The sequence below is a fragment of the Pelophylax lessonae genome (genome assembly GCF_965119305.1).
Source record: "Pelophylax lessonae genome assembly, chromosome: 5".
Taxonomy (NCBI): Eukaryota; Metazoa; Chordata; class Amphibia; order Anura; family Ranidae; genus Pelophylax; species Pelophylax lessonae.
Window position 1 is genome coordinate 484,041,798 of NC_138772.1, and position 21,943 is coordinate 484,063,740.

At 42.2% G+C, this 21,943-nt stretch overlaps 1 protein-coding gene and 1 long non-coding RNA gene across 4 annotated transcripts in view; one reads left to right on the plus strand and one right to left on the minus strand.

Annotated features, from left to right (window-relative positions):
- LOC309555764 overlaps positions 1-21,943 on the minus strand; it is a 1,250,709-nt gene that overhangs the window by 394,745 nt on the left and 834,021 nt on the right. The window lies entirely within an intron of this gene.
- The window catches only part of VPS13B (vacuolar protein sorting 13 homolog B), a 1,502,642-nt gene that overhangs the window by 221,212 nt on the left and 1,259,487 nt on the right, over positions 1-21,943 (plus strand). For all 3 annotated transcript variants that reach the window (XM_082257852.1, XM_082257851.1, XM_082257853.1), the window contains exons 15-16: positions 3,611-3,805; positions 8,083-8,207. In XM_082257852.1, the coding sequence (XP_082113978.1) occupies positions 3,611-3,805; positions 8,083-8,207 (320 nt within the window). The remainder of the gene's footprint in view (positions 1-3,610; positions 3,806-8,082; positions 8,208-21,943) is intronic.

Below are 21,943 nucleotides of genomic sequence, written 5' to 3' on the forward strand. Positions count from 1 at the left end.
TGAATATCGCCTACGGCCACAGAGCGATAGTCAATATCATATCGACTATCGTTCAGCCCTATTATTCGGCACAAAATTATTCGGCCTTTTGACTTATTCGGCCGAACACCGAAAGTGCTATTTTTTCTATTTTCGGCCGAATAATGTTCGGCCGCCGATTATTCGGTGCATCCCTACTGGCAATTCAATTTTTCCAAATTCCACAGAGGTAAATAAAGTAGGGATTGAGCGATAATCGTAATCGGCCCCTGAGGTTGCCAATATTTCGGGAAAGTACTTGTACCAGAGTGATGCCTGCAACTAGAGGCATCACCCCAGTACCGGCATCCATAGCTGACGGTCGGATGTTTTGTAATGACAACCAATGCGGCTGAGAAGCCACTTGGCTGTCATTACAAGGAGCGGGAGGGATGGTCTCCCCCCCTCCCGCTGCCTTCCGCGGCTCGCCCAGGTCTCCCGTTTCACTGAGAGAGCCGGGCATCCTACCTGCACTCCCGCCAAAGAGAAGACCCGATCAAAGCCGCATTCGGCTCTGATCGGGTCTCCATGTAAAAAACCTGGAAGTGATGTCATGACATGGCAAAAAAAAAAAAAAATGCGAGCATTCAAAACAGCCAAACTTGGCGTTTTGAATGCTTTTAAGTGCAGAGGAGGGGTTTGGGGTCTTTTAGACCCCCAGATCCCTCCACAATAGTACCTGTGAAAAATAAAAAATATTTTTTTTTCTTTTTAAATATCGGCCGATACCGATATCCGATGATCAAAATATCGGTATCGGCACTAAATAAACTATATTGCTCGATCACTAATATAAAGTTAACTTGTGTCTCTTACAAGGTTTCTGATAAAGACTTTCATGTAATTATTCATCCCAAATTCTTCCTTACCACTCTAGTTTTATTCATATCTTACATGGCATGTAGACAGGTTCATTAAGCCTGACAAGCCATGAAGCAGAACGACATAATTCATATCCATCTTCCTCTGCTTCTGGGCATACTCAAAAAAAGGTTTCTTCAGGTTAATTCTCTTGCAGTAACTTTTCTTTTCCTCTATCATCCCATAGTATTTTTTTCCTTAAACCTAACTTTAGTCTTCCAAATATATTGAAGTTAAACATGTTCTCTGTCCACATAGGGTCTGCTAATTATGTGGGAGATATAAGAATTGCTTTTTCATTTAGCACTTCCTGCTCAGAGTCTTACAATATTTAGGAGGCAGTGAGGGCAGCAGGGAGCCAGAAAGTAAATCCTCCATGTGCATTTATGTGTGGCGTCTCCAGAATACAATGTTGACCTGCAAAACCATCGGTTATAAAAAAAATGAAGTCGTTTGAAATATATACTCTCCTGCTCAAGACTATAGTTTTAAGTGGTTGTAAAGTCAGAAGGTTTTTTATCTTAAGGCATATAATGCATCGAATAAAAAGCCTTCTGTGTGCAGCAGCCCCCCTCAGCCCCACTAATACTTGCCTGAGCCCATCTTGATCCAGCGATGTTGTAGGAGTGTCTCGGCTTTCCGGGGCTCTCCTTCCCCATTGGTTGAGACTGCTGCGTGGCGCCATTGTCTCCCGCTGCTGTCAATTCGTCAGTGAGCCAATGAGGAGAGGGAGGGGGTGGGCCACCACTCTGTGTTCTACTGGACACAGGGAGCTGTGGTTAGGCTCTGGTACCCCCATAGCTGCTTGCTGTGGGGGCACTCAACAGATGGGATGGACCTGGAGAGCCGAAGAGGGAACCAGGAAGATCTGGGCTGCTCTGTGCAAAACCAGCTGTACAGAGCAGGTAAGTATAAAATGTTTATTTGTATAAAAAAAAAAAAAAAAAACTTAGACTTTAGTATCACTTTAACCATTAGTGCAGGCACTGCTGTAAAGAATGGAAAACGTTTATTATTTAATTGAATATATACCTATTTTGTCTAGACCTCTCCAACCCATATGCCCCATAACCTGTACCCATTTCCCAGATACTGGGCAATTTATACTGAGCGTCATGAACAGATAAATCTGTTGCATGGATGGGGCCGCACTAAGGCTTGAATGTCCGTGCTTTGACAACGCTATTCTCAGTGCACTTTTAGTTCCTTTGCTTCTGAAAGCGGCTAACAATGTCGTAGAAACCCACGAACCCTGTGTGGGAAGCAATTAAGTCATAGTAAAGATTTTTTTTTCTTTTTAAATTAAAATAAACATGATGTTATACTTACCAGCTCTGTGCAAAACAATATTTCACGAAGTAGTTGCTTACCTCCCCTTTTTTCAGTCCCCCGCCATTGCTGTCCATCTCTCCTTCCACTGGGTGCCCCCTCAGCAAGCCGGGTGCCAAGGGGGCACCCGTGTGGGTGCGCTCCTGAGCCAGGGTGTGTGTTCATAGAAACACACAGTTCTAGTAAGCCACCCCTCTGCTTCCTCTTTACATGAGTTTTATTGACAGCAGCATAAGCCTATGGCTACGGGGACTGCACTGGATCGGTGACTGTCAGGTAAGTGTCTAGGGATGGGGGTGGGTTGATTAGGTAGTGGGCAGATTTTTACCTTAATGCAGTTAATGCATTAAGGTAAAAAAAAAATATTTTAGTTTTGAAACCACATTAATGACCACTTTCCAGCACATATGCCCAGCTAGGAGCATTGATTGGTCTTCAATATTGTCAGTTTACTTATCTGCGATCCTGTGGTAATTCTTTGCGAATCAGTTGAGCTATAGCAACAGATTTTAAAAGTTGCTTAAAGCGGAGTTCCACCTTCCCTTCCAGAAAAATGAAAAGTCAGCAGCTACACATACTGTAGCTGCTGACTTTTAATATTAGGACACTTACCTGTCCTGAAGTCCAGCGATGTCGGCACTGCAGCTGATGTTTTCATTGGCTGTCGGGTGCTGCCGCCACCATTACTGGCAAGGGAACCCAGCAGTCAAGCCTTGCGGCTTCACGGGTGGGTCACTACTGCGCTTACGTGAAGTGCGGATTCCTATTTGCTTGGTGGCGGGGGAAGGAGGAGTGGGCCAAACTTCCAATGGATGGCGACGCGGTGCCGTATCCCGGAGGTGGGAAAGGGTACCTGTCAAAAACAGGTGCCCGTTCCCCCCTCCCCCCTCCCCCCTGAAAGGTGCCAAATGTGACACTGGAGGGGGGGGGGGGAAGCAAAAGAGCAGAAGTTCCACTTTTGGGTGGAACTCCACTTTAACTGCCTGAATCTGGTGCACTTGTCCGTACTGGTACTAAAACGAGGGCAAAACTTTTACAAATAAAGCGCAGGCGATGTTAAAGGGCTCCTACCACTAGGAAAAAAAGCTCTAAAAGAGGCCATGCTGCAAGAAAAGTGTCATCTTTGCTTTATTGACCCCCCCCCCCCCCCCATAGATATTTTGTTATTGCTCATTAGAACTAGCAACATTGCTTTTGGCAAAAGGACCTGTCTTGGCTCAGTAATGGTATTGCTTTCTATTTCTCTAATCAGATTAATGTGCAAAATAACTTCCCTGTGTGCAGGTAACAGGTACACTTTAAAACGTTTGAGAAATGTGGTATTAGTTTTGGCAGCCTGCTTTTTTACTTACCCAGTGGTGCATTTAACAGGATGAATTAAGTGTGTGTTTTTTCTTTTAAGCATTCCGCAGGTACTTTAAGCACAACAAGTTTTCAGCCAATACGACCTCTGCCTGCCATCAGAATGCTTGCTGACAAAATCAACTTTGAGCATTCGGTGCCAATGTATGCAGAGCAATTAGTTCAGACAGTAAGCAGCCTGAGCCAGCCCTCAGATAACCTACTGCACCACTGCTATGCACACTGCTACCTGAAGGTAAGGTGCCTCACTGTTTTTCCCACTTCTCTGTTATTCAGAAGATTTTAGTACTTGCTCAAAACCATATTGTAGCACCCTCATGTATGGAAGTGTCTGAGTTGCCTGTAGCAGCCTGGCAAACCTTCCCTTTCCATTGTAGACTTTCTTTTTATTTTATGGAGAATTCAAGAGAAGATGCTGGAATATGCAGAGATTAGTGGGACGATCAACAACATGGATGTGGGCAGAAAATAATTTGAAATTATTGGCAGGAGTATCCAAGCTGCATAACTATTCAGGGGCTGACTCTGGCTACCAAGCACCACCTCTAACTATAATGTTACTTTTAAACTGACCCTTTAAAGGTTAGCTGTCATGAAGTAAGCTACCTGTGTGTTTAGCCTCTGTATAAATGTGGCACTCTTGCTGTATGCCCAGGCTGTATTGGTATTTAATGGCAGTGAGGCTGAACCTATTAATTTTACTTCCAAGTGGCATTGCTGCTCAGGAACCTTTGTGCATCTAGAATTCAAGAGCTTGCCAACCTCTATTTTAGGATGTTCACACATGTTATTAAGTTCTACAATACTGATAGATGCCATGATAATCCCAATGTTTATTGAAATAATTATTCAAAAAGTTAAACATGCACATGGTATTTGCTTTTATGCAGGTATGCATTCATGTACCCAGGAAAATTTGTAGTCTTAATTTTTTTTCCATGCCATTACTGTTGCAAATGTCTGATAAGTGTTGTAAGTTTAACGTTCAATTAAGTCCTAATGATCTGGCTGTTAAAAGATTCCTTGTGCAATCTAAGAGGCGTACTCAATTGTTTGTACATCTTGGATGATCTTGTTTTGCTGTGCAAGATCAAATTAACTATGTTGTATAGATAGTGGATCAGCTCCACCCTTTTTTGCTTGATCTTGACGTATAAAACTTTTAGTCTTTAGTTTTACGTAGAATAGTCAAGGGCTAAAACCTCCTTTTTTTTTTTTGCTGTGTGTGTCCCTGTCACTCCCTCTCTAACTCTATTTCGTTTTAATAAAGCCAGCAGGGGTGGATGCTGTATATCTAATATACTTTTGAGATCACAATCCAACACATTTTGGGGGTTGCAAAGTAGCTCTTCATCAGGGCTAATAGAGTTGAGTATAATCATGTGTTTAATTTTCCTTGCCATGTGAAAATTCACTTTGCAAATTAAACCTTTATAATTAGTCACATAGTGATAGGGGAAATGTTGATGTAAACCTATAAATATATATATCATAATTATCTAGCTTTAGAATAAGCTTTAATATGTAGAAGAAACAAAATATATAGTTTTATATGATCTTGTTGATGATCTATTGAAATCTCAATAATATTTATTATATTATGTATACATAATTGTCAGTAGAAGTCATATATTTTTTGCTCCATCTTCCTTTTACCAGAAGAGGAATATAGAAGTCATTTTCTTTTTGGTTGTTTTTTGTTGTGTCTCCTGGACAGAAAGCTACAGTGCCTTGAATTAATACCCCCTTGAAATTCTCCACATTTTTAATGGTAAAACCAAAAATGTAAATGTATTTTTTTCATTTTTGTAAAAAAATTTGAAGACCATTTATCATTTTCCTTTTACAGTTATGTGCCACTTTGTGTTGGTCTATCACATAAAATCCCCAAAAAATTAATTTACGTTTTTGGTTGTAAGATAACAAAATTTGGAAAATTTCATTAATTCAAGGCACTGTAGATGAAACTTCCCCAATGACCTATAAACCACATAAAGAAAAAGAACTGACAGAGGTTTCAACTATTTTCTACTCTTTCCAAAATTAAAAAAAAAGAATTGCTCATATGTCTGCAGAATGTATCACAAAACATGGAGCCATCCTCATCAAATTTTGCCTAACAAAGCTTTTTTTTATATTATTTTTACTAGACAGGGTATCACATAGTTCTCTGAATATTTTTTATGCCATGTGCCTCTCTTTGTGTATAGTCAGGATATTAGGAATATAAAAGAACACTCTACCGTGTGACCTGCCTCACCTGAAATATACTCATAGGGCTCTTGACCATAAAATGTAGACTTTGATGGCTTAGTGCCTAATTTTTTTTTTTTTAAAACCAAAGTATACTAGGTAATGGATCACATATGTCATAAGTGCATTGCATGTGAGCAATTGCTGTACTCTTGCATCCTGGGTTGATATTAGGATGTGTGGCAGACAGAGAACAAGTTGTCTACCCAGAATCCTTTGCTTCCATTCTAAGTAGCTGTGGGATAAAGTCTTTTAAATACATTCAGAAACCAGTGATCTGTGAAGTGAAGGAAAACGTTTTTTTTTTATTCAGAATTTCACATCATGATCCCAAAAATCATTTTTTTTTTTGACCTGTAAAGGGCAACAAAGAACTATATCCAAAGATCATTGCAGTATGTAGTTAAAACATCAAAGACCTTGAATGAAGTCGTCACAAGGAAGCATAAATGCTCATGTGTGGGAGGGTATGGAACCAATTATGGACCCCAACAGGTCGTTCTAGGACAGATGTGCAGAGGAATACTGTATAAGACATCCCCAATGTGATAAATCAGCAACACTATACTTGCACAATGGGAAGTTAAAGAGTGAACCATAGTGCTTTGAATGTCATATATTAGAGGAACACCCTAGCCTGACATAAAAATTGGACATTAATTATAGATGTAGAAGGATTAGAGGCCCCCGCCCTCTACTTCAGTAGCCTGGATGAAGGAGGAACATTAATTTTGATGATTGTCCAGATACTGCAGTTTTGCCAAAAGGAAATTGAGTAAACCTTGTGGGAGGTGGTGACTGCATAAGTCTTCTTTTTTTCAGGGTTTTTTCTCCTTTATTATTTCCTCATTATGTTGCTATTTGCACAATTTCTGCCGTAGGCTGACAATGCTCACTCATCACTCTTTACCCATTGGAGACAAGGCATGTTTTAGGACAACGGCTCTGTTCACACCTGAGCGTACTGGAATTCCAGAATTGCGGCAAAACATGGGGGGCGTTTGCGATGCCATTATTTCTTAATGGCACCCTAAGCGCGGTGGGATTTTGCCACGATTGTCGAGAAAAATCACAATGCCAAACGCTTCTGGCTCTGTGCCAAGATTTGGTACTTGAGCTTCTTTGGAGCATTTTTGGAGCTGAGGGAGGCCCATTGTAATGAATGTTGCCAGTCCAAAAACGCACCCCCAAAAAAATTAAAAGATAAAAAACGCGGTGTAGCAGCTGTCGTTGCACTATGCTTAGGTGTGAACAGAGTCTAAAGAACACCTCCCTCTTCCCTCATATCCATAACATGAAGGTGTTCTGTTCACAGAGCTGAACTGGGCTGATATAACACTTGAGCTAATACTGCAAAGAGCTTGGGATCTTAAAATGTCACGGAATTTCTGGCAGGATCAACACACACACACACACACACACACACATATATATATATATATATATATATATATATATATATATATATATATATATATATATATATATATATTTTTTTTTTTAAGCTAACATCTATACTAAAATACTTATTTTGGTATATTTAATTGTCCAAAAGAAAGCTAATAAGAGCAGCTTATTGGTAAATTTTACATACACTTTAAAATAAATCAGTGAAAATGAATGCAGGGGAGGTGCCATTATTTACTTGGCTTAAACAAATAGAGGTTTTGGATGGTCATCCAGTCTTTAATACGTCATTGGATCATTGATTTGGAGCAAGTATCTGGGTGATTAAACATTTCAGACTTCACTGGCTGCATTCTTGCTCCAGGACGGGGCTCAGTTGACAAACCTGGAATTTGCAGCCTTAAAACGTTAAAGAAATACCCGTTTCCATATTTACTTTCTTATTGGTTATCTGTAACCTTGACAAACCACATTCCTATGACACCTGGTATTCCTACCTATCCAGAGAACAGATCCATGGTACGACTGTGAAACCCCCACCTCTCTGATTGTCTATAACATGGCATGGTTCTATAGTCCTCAGAGAACAATGTATTTAGTACAGTCAGCACAAGCCGAGAGCACAGAAAGTTATCAGCTCACAAGATTTCCATTCTTTGAATACCTCAAACAGATTTAACAAAGCAATTTTCGATGGTATGTTTATCAGACCTAGTTCTAAGGTTTTATATTCACTTTAGCCAAACATGACTAAAAATGTTAAAGTTGCCTTAGCTTCTATCATACTAGCTTGTGGTAACAACCTAAAGCTACAATCAAATTGGTATAATATGTGATTGATGTATTTTGCAGGTATTTGGCTTCCAAGTTGGCCTCACGTCTGTTGACAGTAAAGGATCTTACTGCAGCCCTGTCCCAGTTATCCCTGCCTTTAGTACAGCTTTGTATGGAAAACTCCTGAGACTGCCACAATACTGGTAAGATTTGTTGGGTGTTTTATTATACCTCCTCCTATTATTTTGGGGAAAATAAGTAATTGCTTTAAATGTTACTTTTAACATACTCATTAATGTCATTACATTTTCTGGAGTCCTTCTTAAAATATGTGTAATTCCTGCCCTGCGGAGGCACTCCCTGCACACTCATTGAATAAAACACTGACATGTATATTTTCGAGACTGGTAGTTTACTAAGTGCTGACGATATGCAACTCCTTGTATTTTACCCCTTCTGTAATTCTAGACCGTTTCAAGTATTTTCTGTCTGGTGACTACATTTTGTACCCAGCTACTCAAATATATAAAATGGCAGCAGAACACCAAAATGTTGGCATTAGGTAGTGAAGTTCTGTTCAGTAAAGGCCTTCATAATGTGCAGATTAAACCCTAACTCCTAAATTAGTTCCTCTTTCGTTCATCAACGTACACAGCGCTCCATAAATCATAACTACTGGGTTATATTGCCTCTTCCAGGCGTAGGTCTAGGCAGAAGAAAAAACATTTGGTTACACCTATGGGCCATCCTCAGTTTGGTTTATAACCCCCCCCCCCCTCTGTGCTCTAGGTAATCAGTTTTATTCTGTCTAGTCAGGAGTAAGGACCTAGGCTCCCAGCTGATATTTCTTCTGGTCCTAGCAATTTTTTTTTCCTTCCTTACAACTTTTTTGTTTTTTCTCTCGGGAGATCTACAGTCAACTTTCGGGCTGGGCGACGTGCTGGATAATCTAGATCCAGTGGTCCCCCCAGCCCCGCAGCTACACGCTAGGTCGGCCGTGAAATAGCCTCATGGACAGATGCTGGCCCGCAAGTTAAACGTCTCGCAGGGTCACATACGACCAGGGTTGGGGTCTGAGTCAAAGAGGTCCCCAGGCCGACCGCTCCCCCTACTTAGGTGGCGAGGATTCTATCTGGAGCGTTACCTGCACCATGGAAGGGTAAGAACAGTCCTTCCTCTCCCCTTTGGCGCTTTTTTGGGGTGGATGCGGGTAACCCCCAGGGACGGTCAGACCTGCCTGCTGGTTTCCTCCTCCCAACCTTAAATCCCTCAGTGAGCTTCCCCCACTCCTCCACCCCCCCCCCTGTCTGGACCTAGAGTCTGGTGGGTGTCCCAGGGCAGAGAATGCAGTAAAGAACCCCGGGGTCTCCCCCGCTATCCCCACTCTGTAAGGGTCCTGGGATAGTGTGTGTCCTGAAGAGAAAGTGCTATCCCACCAAAACGATGACTTGATAGTAGCAAACATTTGTACAAATCTGGATACAAGGTACAACAGAATGGAAATGGTAGACGCGTTTCACACGACCAACAGCATGCTTGTTCACTACAACTACTGCAATTAAGAACCCAGCTTAAGTATGCATGCTGGAAGGTACACACCCCTACTTAATTGGGAAACCTGTTACCTCCTCTCTAATACACAAAAAGACAGGATAAAAGGAACCTCACAATCCTCAATGTATGTGACCTATCCAACTCTTATCAAATAAAAACAAAATATAACCTAATCAAAACAGTGCATAGTGTCGTGGATATTTAGATGAAGATATATGTGTAAAAACGTATTGTTTCCATATACTATAAATATGTGTATATGTTAAATACATTGTTTCCAAAAGGTGAATAGATTGAATCCATAAAACCGGGACCAAATATTCAATATAAAAATAAAGTAGTAATGTGTCCAAGTATGCAGAAAAAAATTAATTGAATAAATAGATACATTATAATAGATGTTATCAATTGATATAGCCATTGTAAAATAAAATACTAATGTTGATGTGGAAAAAAGAAAAAAATGAAATGTGATTATGATATAGGTGTTAAAAACACTTTGTCATCTACATAAAGAAAATATATCGTAAAACCATATAGCCATTCAGAAACAAACACAGATAGTGCATGCAAAACCATGCTTTGTGGTATACAACATTGCTTCCAAACCCTCATCTAATAAAAATCAAAATTAACTAAATAAAGGAAAGGCAAATATATTAACCGTATTGCTTTTTGTTTTTTGTTAAATCCCACTTTTACACACAAATGACAATTTAAGATAATATTGTATAATCTTAAAAATATATAGAGTAAATGGTTGTAAAAACCAATCTAAAGATTGTCTGGTGTATGGGAGATGCAAAAAAAACGTGATCAAAAAATAGGGAAATAGTAATCTATAGTTACTGGGGAAAAAAAAGGAGAAACCACCTGAGTATCTATTGCCAGGGACCAAACTAAGAAAAGGTCGACGAGGACCGACTACTCTAAACAAATAAGAAAAATTATAAAGGAAGGGATCGAACACTAATATCTATCTGTTCATTCATAATAGTGTGTGATAATCCATTCATGGTTCAAACAATAGGGAATTCTGGTCTTAAAGAAAAAGATCCAAAATACTTCTTGTTTGCACAATAGTTTAAATACATCCCCTCCTCTTTTTGGTGGATGGATTTTTTCTATAATTTGTACACCCACAACAGATGTATCACCCCCATGATGATCATTAAAATATCGGGCTACGTTAGTGAAATGGTTTTCTGAAATACTGAATAAATGTTCCTAGAACCGGTCCCTCAAAGGTCTAATAGTACTTCCAACATATTGTACGTGACAAACTTTGCATGTTACCATATATATGACATATGGGGTGTTACAATTATAAAAGGATCTAATTTTGTGTTCTTTATGGTTTGTATGTGACTGAACTACATCTCCCTTTATAACATGTCTACAGCAGGGACAATCCCTGCCTCCACAATGAAAGTTGCCTTTAAAATGTAACCATGTAGTGGATTGTACTAAGGGTGGATTGAAAAAACTGGGTGATAGTGAGCTACCTAAAGTAGAAGCTCGCTTGGGGACAATGTTTATGCCTCCTGATGTAAGGCTGGGCACTCACTGTCCTCAAACAAAATAGGTAAATGTCTCCTAATAATTCTCTTGATATCTCCAAATTCAGAATTAAATGTGGTTGTCAAAGTAAGTCTATTATTATTGATGACATCTATTATAATTTATCTATTAAATTAATTTTTTCTCCATACTTGGACACATTACTTCTTTATTTTTATATCTAATATTTGGTCCTGGTTTCATGGATTCAATCTGTTCACATTTTGGAAACAATGCATTTAACATTGTATCAACATATGCTCTTTTACATCTTTTTATAGTATATAGAAACAATACGTTTTCACACATACAGTATATCTTCATCTAAATATCCATGCCACTATGCACTGCTTTGATTAGGTTATATTTTGTTTTTGTTTGATAAGAGTTGGATGTGTCACATACATTGAAGATTGTGATGTTGCTTTTATCCTGTCTTTTTGTGTATTAGAATGGAGGCAACAGGTTTTCCAATTAAGTAGGGGGTGCACCTTCCAGCACGCATACTTAGGCTGGGTTCTTTTTTGCAGTTCAATTCTCCTGCGCTCAAGTGGAGTATATGGGAAGAGAGAGAAACGTTTCCAATGGGCTTGGATGGGTATGACTTGGGGTCTTGCTGCCACTTCAGGACCAAGGGTATCCAATACAAACTGGAAAAAATAGCAAAAAGAGGGGCGCACCGACCTAGTGCATTACCACTGAAACCATTTATTAAAATAGTAGAACATATAAAATATACTCACAAAACAAGTGCGAATGATACACACATCGACATAATCAATATAAAGTCTCCAAGGTAGCCAGGCACTGCGTGATGCTGGATGGCATGCAGTGAACTGCATGGAGCTGCTGTGGCCTGGCTGACGCGTTTCGAGGGCGAACCCCCTTCCTCAGAGCCAAAAAATGCTGCTCAGATTTTTTGGCTAGAGGGGGGCGAGGATCTTCAAATCAGTCTGGTGGCTATAAATGTTTCTTGGTGGCTTCCTCTGAGAGAAGACCAGTTGTCCCAGGGGCTGATCTGCCATCCTGCTGATTTTAATGGCTTAGCTATTGAAAGCCAGGTACTGAGGGAGGTCTGTCTGGATCAGTGATTTCTTACTATGGTGAAGGCAAGGAAGTCATCTTCCAGCAAGATATACCATCGTACGTAGAAAGCGTACATTTCTTGATATGAGTCGATTGGCTCTCATCCTCGATCCTTTTGTACCATCAAGGGCCAGATGTCTGCCCTGGCAATCTTCTTTCAGAGACTCCTAGCCATGCACTCTTTAGTCTGTACCTTCATTCAGGGGGTTCAACATGTGGCTCCACCTACACGGTCTGGTCTCTCTTGCCGCCATGGGATTTAAATTTAATACTTTCGGTTCTCCAAAAACCTCCATTTGAGAATATTTGGGAGATTCCCTTGCCTACGTTATCCCAGAAGGTGACATTCTTGGTGGCTTATACCTCGGCCCGCAGGGTATTGGAATTGGCGGAATTATCCTGTCGCAGTCCCTATTTGGTGATCCATAGGGATAAAGTGGTTCTTCGTCCCTGTCCATCATCCCTGCCCAAAGTTGTCTCTGACTTCCAGTTGAATGAGGACATTGTGTTGCCTTCCTTGTGTTCAAGCTGGCTCATTCCAAGGAATTTGCTTTGCATACCTTGGGTGTGGCTTGTGTGATTCGGGTGTATCTGGCAGGTACTGACTCCTTTCGGAGGTCAGACTCGCTTCTTCGGCTACCATCTCCAGATGGATCAAACAGATGGTGACTCAGGCCAAATCCAATAAATGGCAGGTTCCACCTTTCCCTGTCACAGCGCATTCTACTTGGGCACTGAGTGCTTCTTGGGCCTTCTGTCATCGGGCATCAATATCGCAGGTTTGCAAGGCAGCCACTTGGTCCTCGGTGCATACCTTCACAAAATTATATAGGGTAGATCAAGGCTCAAAATTTCAAGTCCTGAGCTACTAGCCGGGCCTTAAGAGTTACTCGCCACCAGTTGCCCCACTTAACCCCTACCTTGCCCCACCCCTAATCCCGCCTTTAAACACGCCCTTCTAAATTATCACATTAAATGACACTGTTAAATGTTTTATGCAGAATGAATGAAGTTACAAAAATAAAAATTAACAATATTATCATAAAGCATATTTCATTGATCTGACTGTGGTTAATAAAGCAAGAATAAAATATAAATTGACTGCTTTAGGCACTGTACACATCATTATTGCCTTGTTAAGTAAATATGCACTATGTACAGAGTGTACGGAGTGCAGGTTTGAGCGGTGCACTACGTACAGACTGCAGAGTTAAGAGGTGCACTACGCTAGGTGACTGGGCAGGAGTGATACCTTTTTTCTGGGTTTGCACCAAACCGATCCACAAGGCTCCACTCACACCTGCACATTTTGTAAACACATGCAAAATTGCGTATTTCTGCACGCATTTATAAAAATTGCAAAAAAAAAAAAAAAAAACACATTTGTTGCACCATTCGTTGGTAATGCCGTCCCAAACACTGCAAGCTGACATGCATGAGTGGTATAAAAAAAAAAAAAAAACCCCAAAACTGAATGTGGCAAAAGCTCCATGAGCTACTTTGCCTTATGTAGTTTATCCCCATTTAAATTAATGGGCCCTATGCATTTTGCGCATAAAATCCTAGGTGTTAATGGGGCCTAACAGCAACCAATCAGAAGCCAGTACAGTTAGTATGGCTACTGCACTGAGTGATTAGGCCCAACTGTCTGTACATCCTCACACTATAGAGACAAAAATCTGAACACTCAGTGCAGTATCCCTGGTAATCGATCAGAGCCTGCCTTACATTGCTTGTGATCTCAGTGAGCTAAGTTCTGATAGGGTACTATGGGTGGCTGCACTATGCTCCACTTCTATTCTGAAAAAGGTAGGTAGGAGTGTGATTCAGCAAGTGGGCAGCCTACGCCCACCATCCCTATAAACTTACATTCTCAGACTTGTGCCTCTCTCTCTCTCTGAATGTCTCACTTTTCGCCAGTAGGCTATTCCCTGAAGACCACGCTCTCACTACTGGACTCTTCTTCCTTCTCCTCACTGTCCTGGGACATCATCTGCCGCCTCCTGTCCAGCGAGTGAGAAGAGAATCCGTGGGGCTGCGCTGGAAACTACACTTCCCGGCGTGCAGCGCGGCACACAGAGCCCTCCGTAGAGATGACTGGAGAGGTGGCTTTTGCGGCTTGTCTGAGCCAAGGAGACCCACAACCTGCCCGAGCGGGCCGACCGGATCCGCTCCCCTTCAATTAATTTCTACTCGCCAAATGCGAGCAGGCGAGTGGAAATTTTGAGAGCTGGGGTAGATACTTTGGCATCTGCAGATGCTTTTTTAGTCGCAAAGTTTTGCAGGCTTCTGTTTGAGAGGGGCTGTTCCCTCCTGAGGGGTATTTTTCTTGAAACTTTTATTTTTTCAGGCTGTGCTCCTGTGTCCTAGTTAAGGGCACTATGTTTAGTGTTGGGTTATTTTCCCCACCCCTCATTTTCCTTTTGGCACTGCTTTTTGGACGTCCCAGAAGTTAGGATTTATGAAGCGCTGTGTCTGTCAATGAACGAAAGAGAAAATGGGATTTTTGTACTTAACGTAAAATCCATTTCTCTGAGTTCATTGATGGACCCAGCACCCTCCCCTTTATGGAGTTCTAAAACTTCTAATACTGCTTGCTACTAAACTGATTACCTAGAGCAGAGAAGGGGGTTATATGCCAAGTGGAGGATGGCCCATGGGCGTAGCCAGGTGTTTTTTGTTCTGCCTAGTCCTACTCCTGGAAGGAGGCAATATAACCCAGTAGCTATAATTTATGGAGTGATGTGTCCGTCGAACTCCGAGAAATGTATTTTATGTTAAGTACAAAAATCCCATTTTTTTTCGATAGAATGGGGACGAATAAATAGTTGCAAAGGTTTTTTTTGTCTGTGATCCCTTCTCACTTCCTGTCACTGTGAAACCTTCACAAGAATTAGTGGGTGAGGTTGTCACCATGATAGGGAGGCACAGACAACAATAAAACATTGTACGACTAACCATTCCTTATTAAACTTATTCTGCTAAAAATATTTTGTGTGTGTGCCCCCTGGGAAGATATTTATTTACTTCCTGTCCTTGTGATGCCCCTACAGGGAAGGGTTAAAGGAGTCCTGGGAAAGAAGTTAAACCCTTTTACGCTTTACAAAAATAAGTGCTTTTGTTGTTGCGTGTCTTTTTAAAGGAGCAATTAAAGCAGGCATGTCCAACCTGCGGCGCGGGGGCCGCATGTGGCCCTGAACCACAGGCAATGCGGCCCACTGCCCCCTGACACCATTTTTTTGTTGCTGGGGAGGAAGGAAGTCGGTCAGGGGCACGGCCGCAGCAGCTTCCAACTAACGGTAGGCAAAGGCTGCCTCAGAGGGGGGGGGGGGGAGGCGAGCATGTGCAGTGTTTCTGAGTCTGGAGGCCAGTCAAGTTCCTTCACCCCAAACTCGCTCATCCATGTCTTTATGGACCTGCATTGTTAGGTTGATTTGGTTTGTTAGCAGAATGGTCGGTGACTATTGTTTTCTTAGGGCCGGTTGTTCTCACGCACCTCATTCAAAGTCCCTTTGTCCCAAAGTGCTTTGTGCACTGGTCCAAATCATTTGGTGGAGGGAGGATTATGGTGTGGGGCTGTTTTTCAGGGGTTGGGCTTGGCCTCTTAGTTCTAGTGAAGGGAACTCTTAAAGCGTCAGCTTACCAAGACATTTTGGACAATTTCATGCTCCCAACTTTGTGGGAACAGTTTGGGGATGGCCCCTACCTGTTCCAATATGACTGGACAACCGTGCACGATGCAAGGTCCATAAAGACATGGATGAATAAGTTTGGGGTGGAGGAACGTGACTGGACCTGCACAGAGTCCTGACCTGATCCTGAGAGAACACTTTTGGGATCAATTGGAGCGGAGACTGCGAGCCAGCCTCGTCCACATCAGTGCCTGACCTCACAAATTTTCTTCTGGAAGAATGGTCAAACATTCCTATAGACACACTCCTAAACCTTGTGGACAGCCTTCCCAGAAGAGTTGAAGCTGTTATAGCTGCAAAGGGTGGGCCAACTTAATATTGAACCCTATGGACTGAGACAGGGATGTTCATCTGCGTGTAAAGGCAGGCGTTGTAATACTTTTGACAATATAGTGTACTTTTATGATAGAAGGAAGCAGCCCACGCTCTGACTTTGGAGCTCAAGTCAGTATATACTGTACATAATACTGTGATTCTGGGTTCACAGGGTGCTCTGGAAGATAAAAAAATCTAAAGGAACATAGTTTAGTCTCTACTAATAGTTAACTACTTTTTCAGTCAGCACAGATTCACTATAAACCTTAAAGTGATACAAAACACACTGTTTAATTTACATTATTACTTTTATCTATGCATATGGTTGGTGGCAATGTATTTGTTTTATTAAAAAAAAGCACCCAAGTATCTTTTTCCTAATTGATATGCATCTGTCACATGACCCATATCCTTCCCAGTCTGTCTGTTGGGAAACATAAGCAGGAGGAGCTTTAGTCCTCTGCTGCTTGTCACATGTTCAACATAAAAAAACAGCCTTTGGAAAAAGGAGTAAAAATAAATATCAATAAACTGTTTTAAATTGTCATACAGATATATATTTGAAATCAATTCTTTGTTATTTTGGCAATAACATGGTGTGGGTGGATTTCTGCCATTCACAGTCTGTGTCACGCCCCCCCCCCAGCCTGTGTCTTATGCCCCGTACACACGTGCAGATTATCTGAAGACTTTTGTCTTCAGATTGACCTTTTCTATGTAGTGCAAGGGCCTGCCGGATTGCATACAAATTGAAAGTGTTTAGGTTTGACCTCATATTATATGGTTTTGGTAAGTCTACAGACAAAAGTCTTCAGATAATCTGCACGTGTGTACGGGGCATTAGACTAAGAGGGAGATGAAGCATCCATCAATCAAGATGTAATCAATCAAGATGTAATATCCCACCGACATTGTGTTTAGCTGTTTAGTGGGTATGAAGGAGGAGGGAGGGAGTGGGCTATCATTTACCGCTGTGTATACTCCCACATATGTGACTCTATAGTCACATGGGCTGCTCAAATGTGATAGAAAGGAAATGCTCAGCATAGAAACTCACTGAAAAGGGAGCATGTGCAGAGTTGCCAACAAAGCTACAAAATCCCTAGCTGAATTGGGGACATTGACACAAGGTGGTGATAGAGAACAGCAGGATCAACCAGGTTTTTTTTTTGCAGAATACAGGAAACAAATCTCATAGTGAGTAGGAACAGCACGTAATACCTAATTTATTGATAGTTTTTTATCATTTGGAATTAGTGACACTTTAAGTTTAGGTAAGTGATGGTAATTACATTTAATGAGAAGTGTCCCTGATTAAAAAGTGCTGAATTAAATGGTTGGATAGATGAAATCCATTGAGTGAATGGGTCCATCCAATGGACGCCATTGAGCCTCCTCCATTCATAGAGTGCTTTCGCTCATAGAAGCTATAGTACGGCTTCTATCAACGGAGAAAACAGGTTGAAAGGGAGAGCATAGTGGGCACTCTTCACAAGTACCTGTGACCGTTTCAGTGCTTGTATTACCACCTACAGCACCAGAAGATTATGCCTGCGAGGGTATGGGGGGCAGAGGACTTTGGATTTCAGCTAAAAGCTGGCATCAGCACAGGCGACACTTCTCATTAATTAAATTTAAGTACTGTCCTTTGGGCTGATTTAAAAAATAAAACCTAAACTTAGGTTTTAACATTGAGAATACTTTTAGCAACAAAGTATTGGACTGTTTCACTGTACATTTAAAGGAATGGTACGTGCAGGGTCCGACAGGCTCTGTTTTTGACACCTATTTCTTCCATATCCCAAAACCACCCAGTTACAGTGATGACGCACCAGTCATTACAGGTGATTTACAACATGAGCAGGTCCTATTTTTTTCTATTTTATTTATAATTTCCCATCATCATTGCACAGTAACATAATCTGCATGTGAGAGAAACTACACTCGGTACGCTCCTTCCACACGTCTTCTTTCTGTTTGCCACAAGAGATCTCCTCACCATATTCTGTATCTGTCAGCAATGCTGACACCTCTGCTGTAAACCTAAACAGCGCAGCGCACCTCTCTGTTATGTAAACTCCACAATAGCAACGCAAGAGTAATAAAGTAGAAAAATAAATGAGTGCAACAGCAGTCTACTTAAATGAAGTGTAGTTTGAAGTGAATAAAACTCCAGATGAAACACATCAAATAGCACTTGAACTAAATCGAAGTCAGCGTGAGCGCTGAGAGCTTCATTGAAGTCATGCAGTGAGTGAGAATTAGTCTGCTAGAATAACCTGGTAATGCCATTAAACTCTGAGTCACTCTTCAGAATTATACCACCTGCTTTATTTGCCGTTTCAGATTTTACATCCCTCCCTCTAACAGTACACACATGATGCTACATATGTTTTTCCTTTTTCTTTAAAAGGTTAGGGTGGGGGGTGCAGGGGGGGCAAAGGTACTTGCAACGCAGGCTGATGTAGCTTTTTTTTTTTTTTTTTTTTTTAACTTTTTTTCTTTTATTATAAAAAAAAGACATTTTATGAACTGTTATGGAATCCCTCAGGTGGTATGTTTTGAGTTAACAGCGAAAATCCCAACTTTATTTCTGACATAAATCAGCTTTGGAGCGTTCAGATTATGCGGCAGAGCCCTGCACACATTCTGCATTAAGCAGTTGCGATGCTGCGGCCCACAATTCGTTTTTCATTATTAACTAGCACAAAGCAAACGTGACATTTTGGTAAACAGGCCCTTGTGAAAATATTTTGTCTCCCTGTACTTTGTGCAGATTTGTTTTCAGTCGGGAAGGGAGATGTTATGTTTTATGTTTGTTGTTGAATGGCTCTGGCATCTGTTTTTATTTTTTATTTTTTTTTTTTTTTTAAAGCCCGTAGCGTGTGAAACACACTCAAAAGACTTCACCCGGTGCATAAAAAAGTGCACACACACAAACGTGAGGAACACAAAAAGTGCACAGGGTGTGCGAACAAAGTGGTCTTCCCTCCGAAGAGGTAGGACCCGAACCTCGATCCCCCGGGGCGCAAGACTCCTGACAGGGATTTGAGGTACTCATGGTCTATCTGGCCGGAACCAGACTGACCCCGTTCTTCAGGGGGACTGCCGAAACAGCCCCCACCGAGTACTAAGTGGGGCTCCCCCGAAGGGAGACCCCATGAGAGAGGGCGGACCAAGCCAAAAGGCCATATCCACCCCCTCCCAAGACTCAAGGTAGGGCCCGAGGACCCACACCCTACAAGTCGTGCAAAGTGAAAAAAGGTGATAGAAAGGTGACAAACCACAAAGAAAAGGCACACACAAACAAAAAGGTGGGGGAGGGGAAGTGGAGAGGTGAATTAGTGCCCTTGTGAAAATACAAAGGCAGGCCTTCCGGCCGGAATAAAAATTCCTCTGGTCGAAGCCAAAAGGCCTTGCCCAAGAGGCAGGTGCTTAAAAAAGTGTGCGTAGGTGCAGTGACCATGGTGCCGAAAAACTCAAGGCGAGCTGCCCCTCACCAGTGAGAATTAAGGCACCCCTGGGCTGCCACCCCAGGGGCACATACACTACGGGCTTTTTCTACCCCGGCCCAAAGGCCAGACCAAGCGTAGCCCTATCCTACCAGGAGGCATCAGAACTTTGGACAGCTTAGGGAGAGCCTGCCTTCGACTGGGGACAAGCCTTTTGCAAGGCCAGATTCAACCCAGGAGGAAAGGCTCCCCCACCGCCACCGCCGTTCCTTACCAATCACATCCAGGAGCAGTACTAACTGGCTGCAGATCCAGTTTTCTCGCTCCCTTCAAACTGGTAGGGGCGGACCCATTCAAATCAGAAGGCAACGGACCCATCCGGCTTTCTCTGACAGTGCCTACTTCCCGGTCCCCCAGTGACGTCTGGAGCGCCCCGGTTCATTTCAGCCCCTGCCGATACTAACCATCAGGGTCCATACCAACTGATAAGAACAGATACTACACTTGATCTTAGCCAAAAGGCCGAGAAGCGATCTGGCATCTGTTTTATGGTTTATTGCATTCAAATGTTTGTGATTTTGATTGTTTTAGTCTTTTGCTTTAATAACTCCCACAGACTTAGGGATTAGTTTTCAGTGCATTGGTGTGACCCGCATATAACTAAATATGGTCTGTTATTTAACAAAACATAAAAGGCAACTATTGCACTTTGATGCCAGTAGGCCTTTCAGATTGGAGCAATGACTTCTGGGCAAATACCATTTCTTTATTGTTCATTGGGGAACATAAAGGTAGTTCTGAGACAAGACGGTTATACTGCTGCCTACAAGAGACTGGACATTAGCAAATAAACTGTTAGTCAGATGTTACCCCTCCCACTTCCATCATGCTCCTTTTGTTTCTAATGTCTTATGTAAATGGACGTCTTCTCCACTTGAAAGAAACAAAACCCTTTCTACAAAGCCTCTCCTGCATTTATCAAGATACTTAATTTACTGCAGAGCCAGAGAGCTCATTATGTAGTTTTCCAGGTCTGCTGATCCTCGGCATACCCTTGGAAGCTGGGGACCACACTATGTTGAAGATGCAGGGCTGATCTACAGTGTGACCCTAAATGACTTAAAGGCTTAGGACCTCACTACACCCACTAGTGAAAACCTGACCCTAAAGACCTCTGAGGTAGAGAGCCCACCAGGGAAGGCAAAGGCTGTGTCAGGGCTGGGCTCCCAGCAGCTGTCTTTGTGCTCAGGCTGCTCAGCTGTCGATTAATTGTCAGCACTCATTATTTCCTCAATGGCTCACCTGGTTATCATTATCTGCTCGTCAGTCCCGCCTACAACCAGACCCTTCTGGGTATTTAAGCTGCCTTCTTCATTCCTTTCCTGCCTTCATCTTGTCAATATAACTGGAATTTCTCTGCTGTGTTCCTGTGAATGACTTTGCCCTACTAACGTCCCTTCTGGTTTCTGATCCCGTTCCTCTCTCTCTGACTATGCTGATTTAGGTTCCTTGATCACTGGCTCTACTGACTTCCTGTTTTGACCTCTGACCCCCTGGCTTATGTTTTGACTATGTTTACCGTTCTGTACCATTTTTTACCGTTGCATTAAAGGTGTGATTTTATTGCATTTTCTTTCTCAGTCTGATTTATGGTTCCTGACAGGCTGCCTGGATGGGGCGTTACCCTGAATCCTGCCTAGCATTTTCCAGCTAGTCTGTGTTGTGGGGCTGCAGGCTGTCTTCCCCACCACTGCTGTGGTATGATAAGAACTTTGCCTTTTATGGAAGCCTGGTACTGTTGCTTTGGTTACCCCAACAGGAGTTGGCACCAGAACTCCAGCCAGAACACTTTTACGGTCGCAGGCTGAGGGTGGGAACAGGGCCCTGCACCATTTTTTAATTTGGCACCTGATGCTCCCTTTTTTAAATGTGTGGGCCATTTTGAAATTGGTGCCCAGCACCTACTGTGCTTCATCTTCTAAAGCCCCCCCCTTCTGACACCACACTGCGCATGCGCTCACCGCATTCTGTGTGTAACCACACTGCACATGCATGCACCACCAACTCGGCTGCCTTGTCCTTTCCTAAGCTGATCCACCACCACAATTCTTGTAGGATGATTATCTATGGGCACCCTGCTGCTGTACAGTGACAAGGTTACAGATGGATAGCTATCCTTTCCTCCTCCCTGCAGTTGCTCTGTAAGTACCCCTTATGGGACCTGCGCATTTGAACTTGGCAGTATGGCAGATCATAGGCGCAGAGGTTCTGCAATACTGC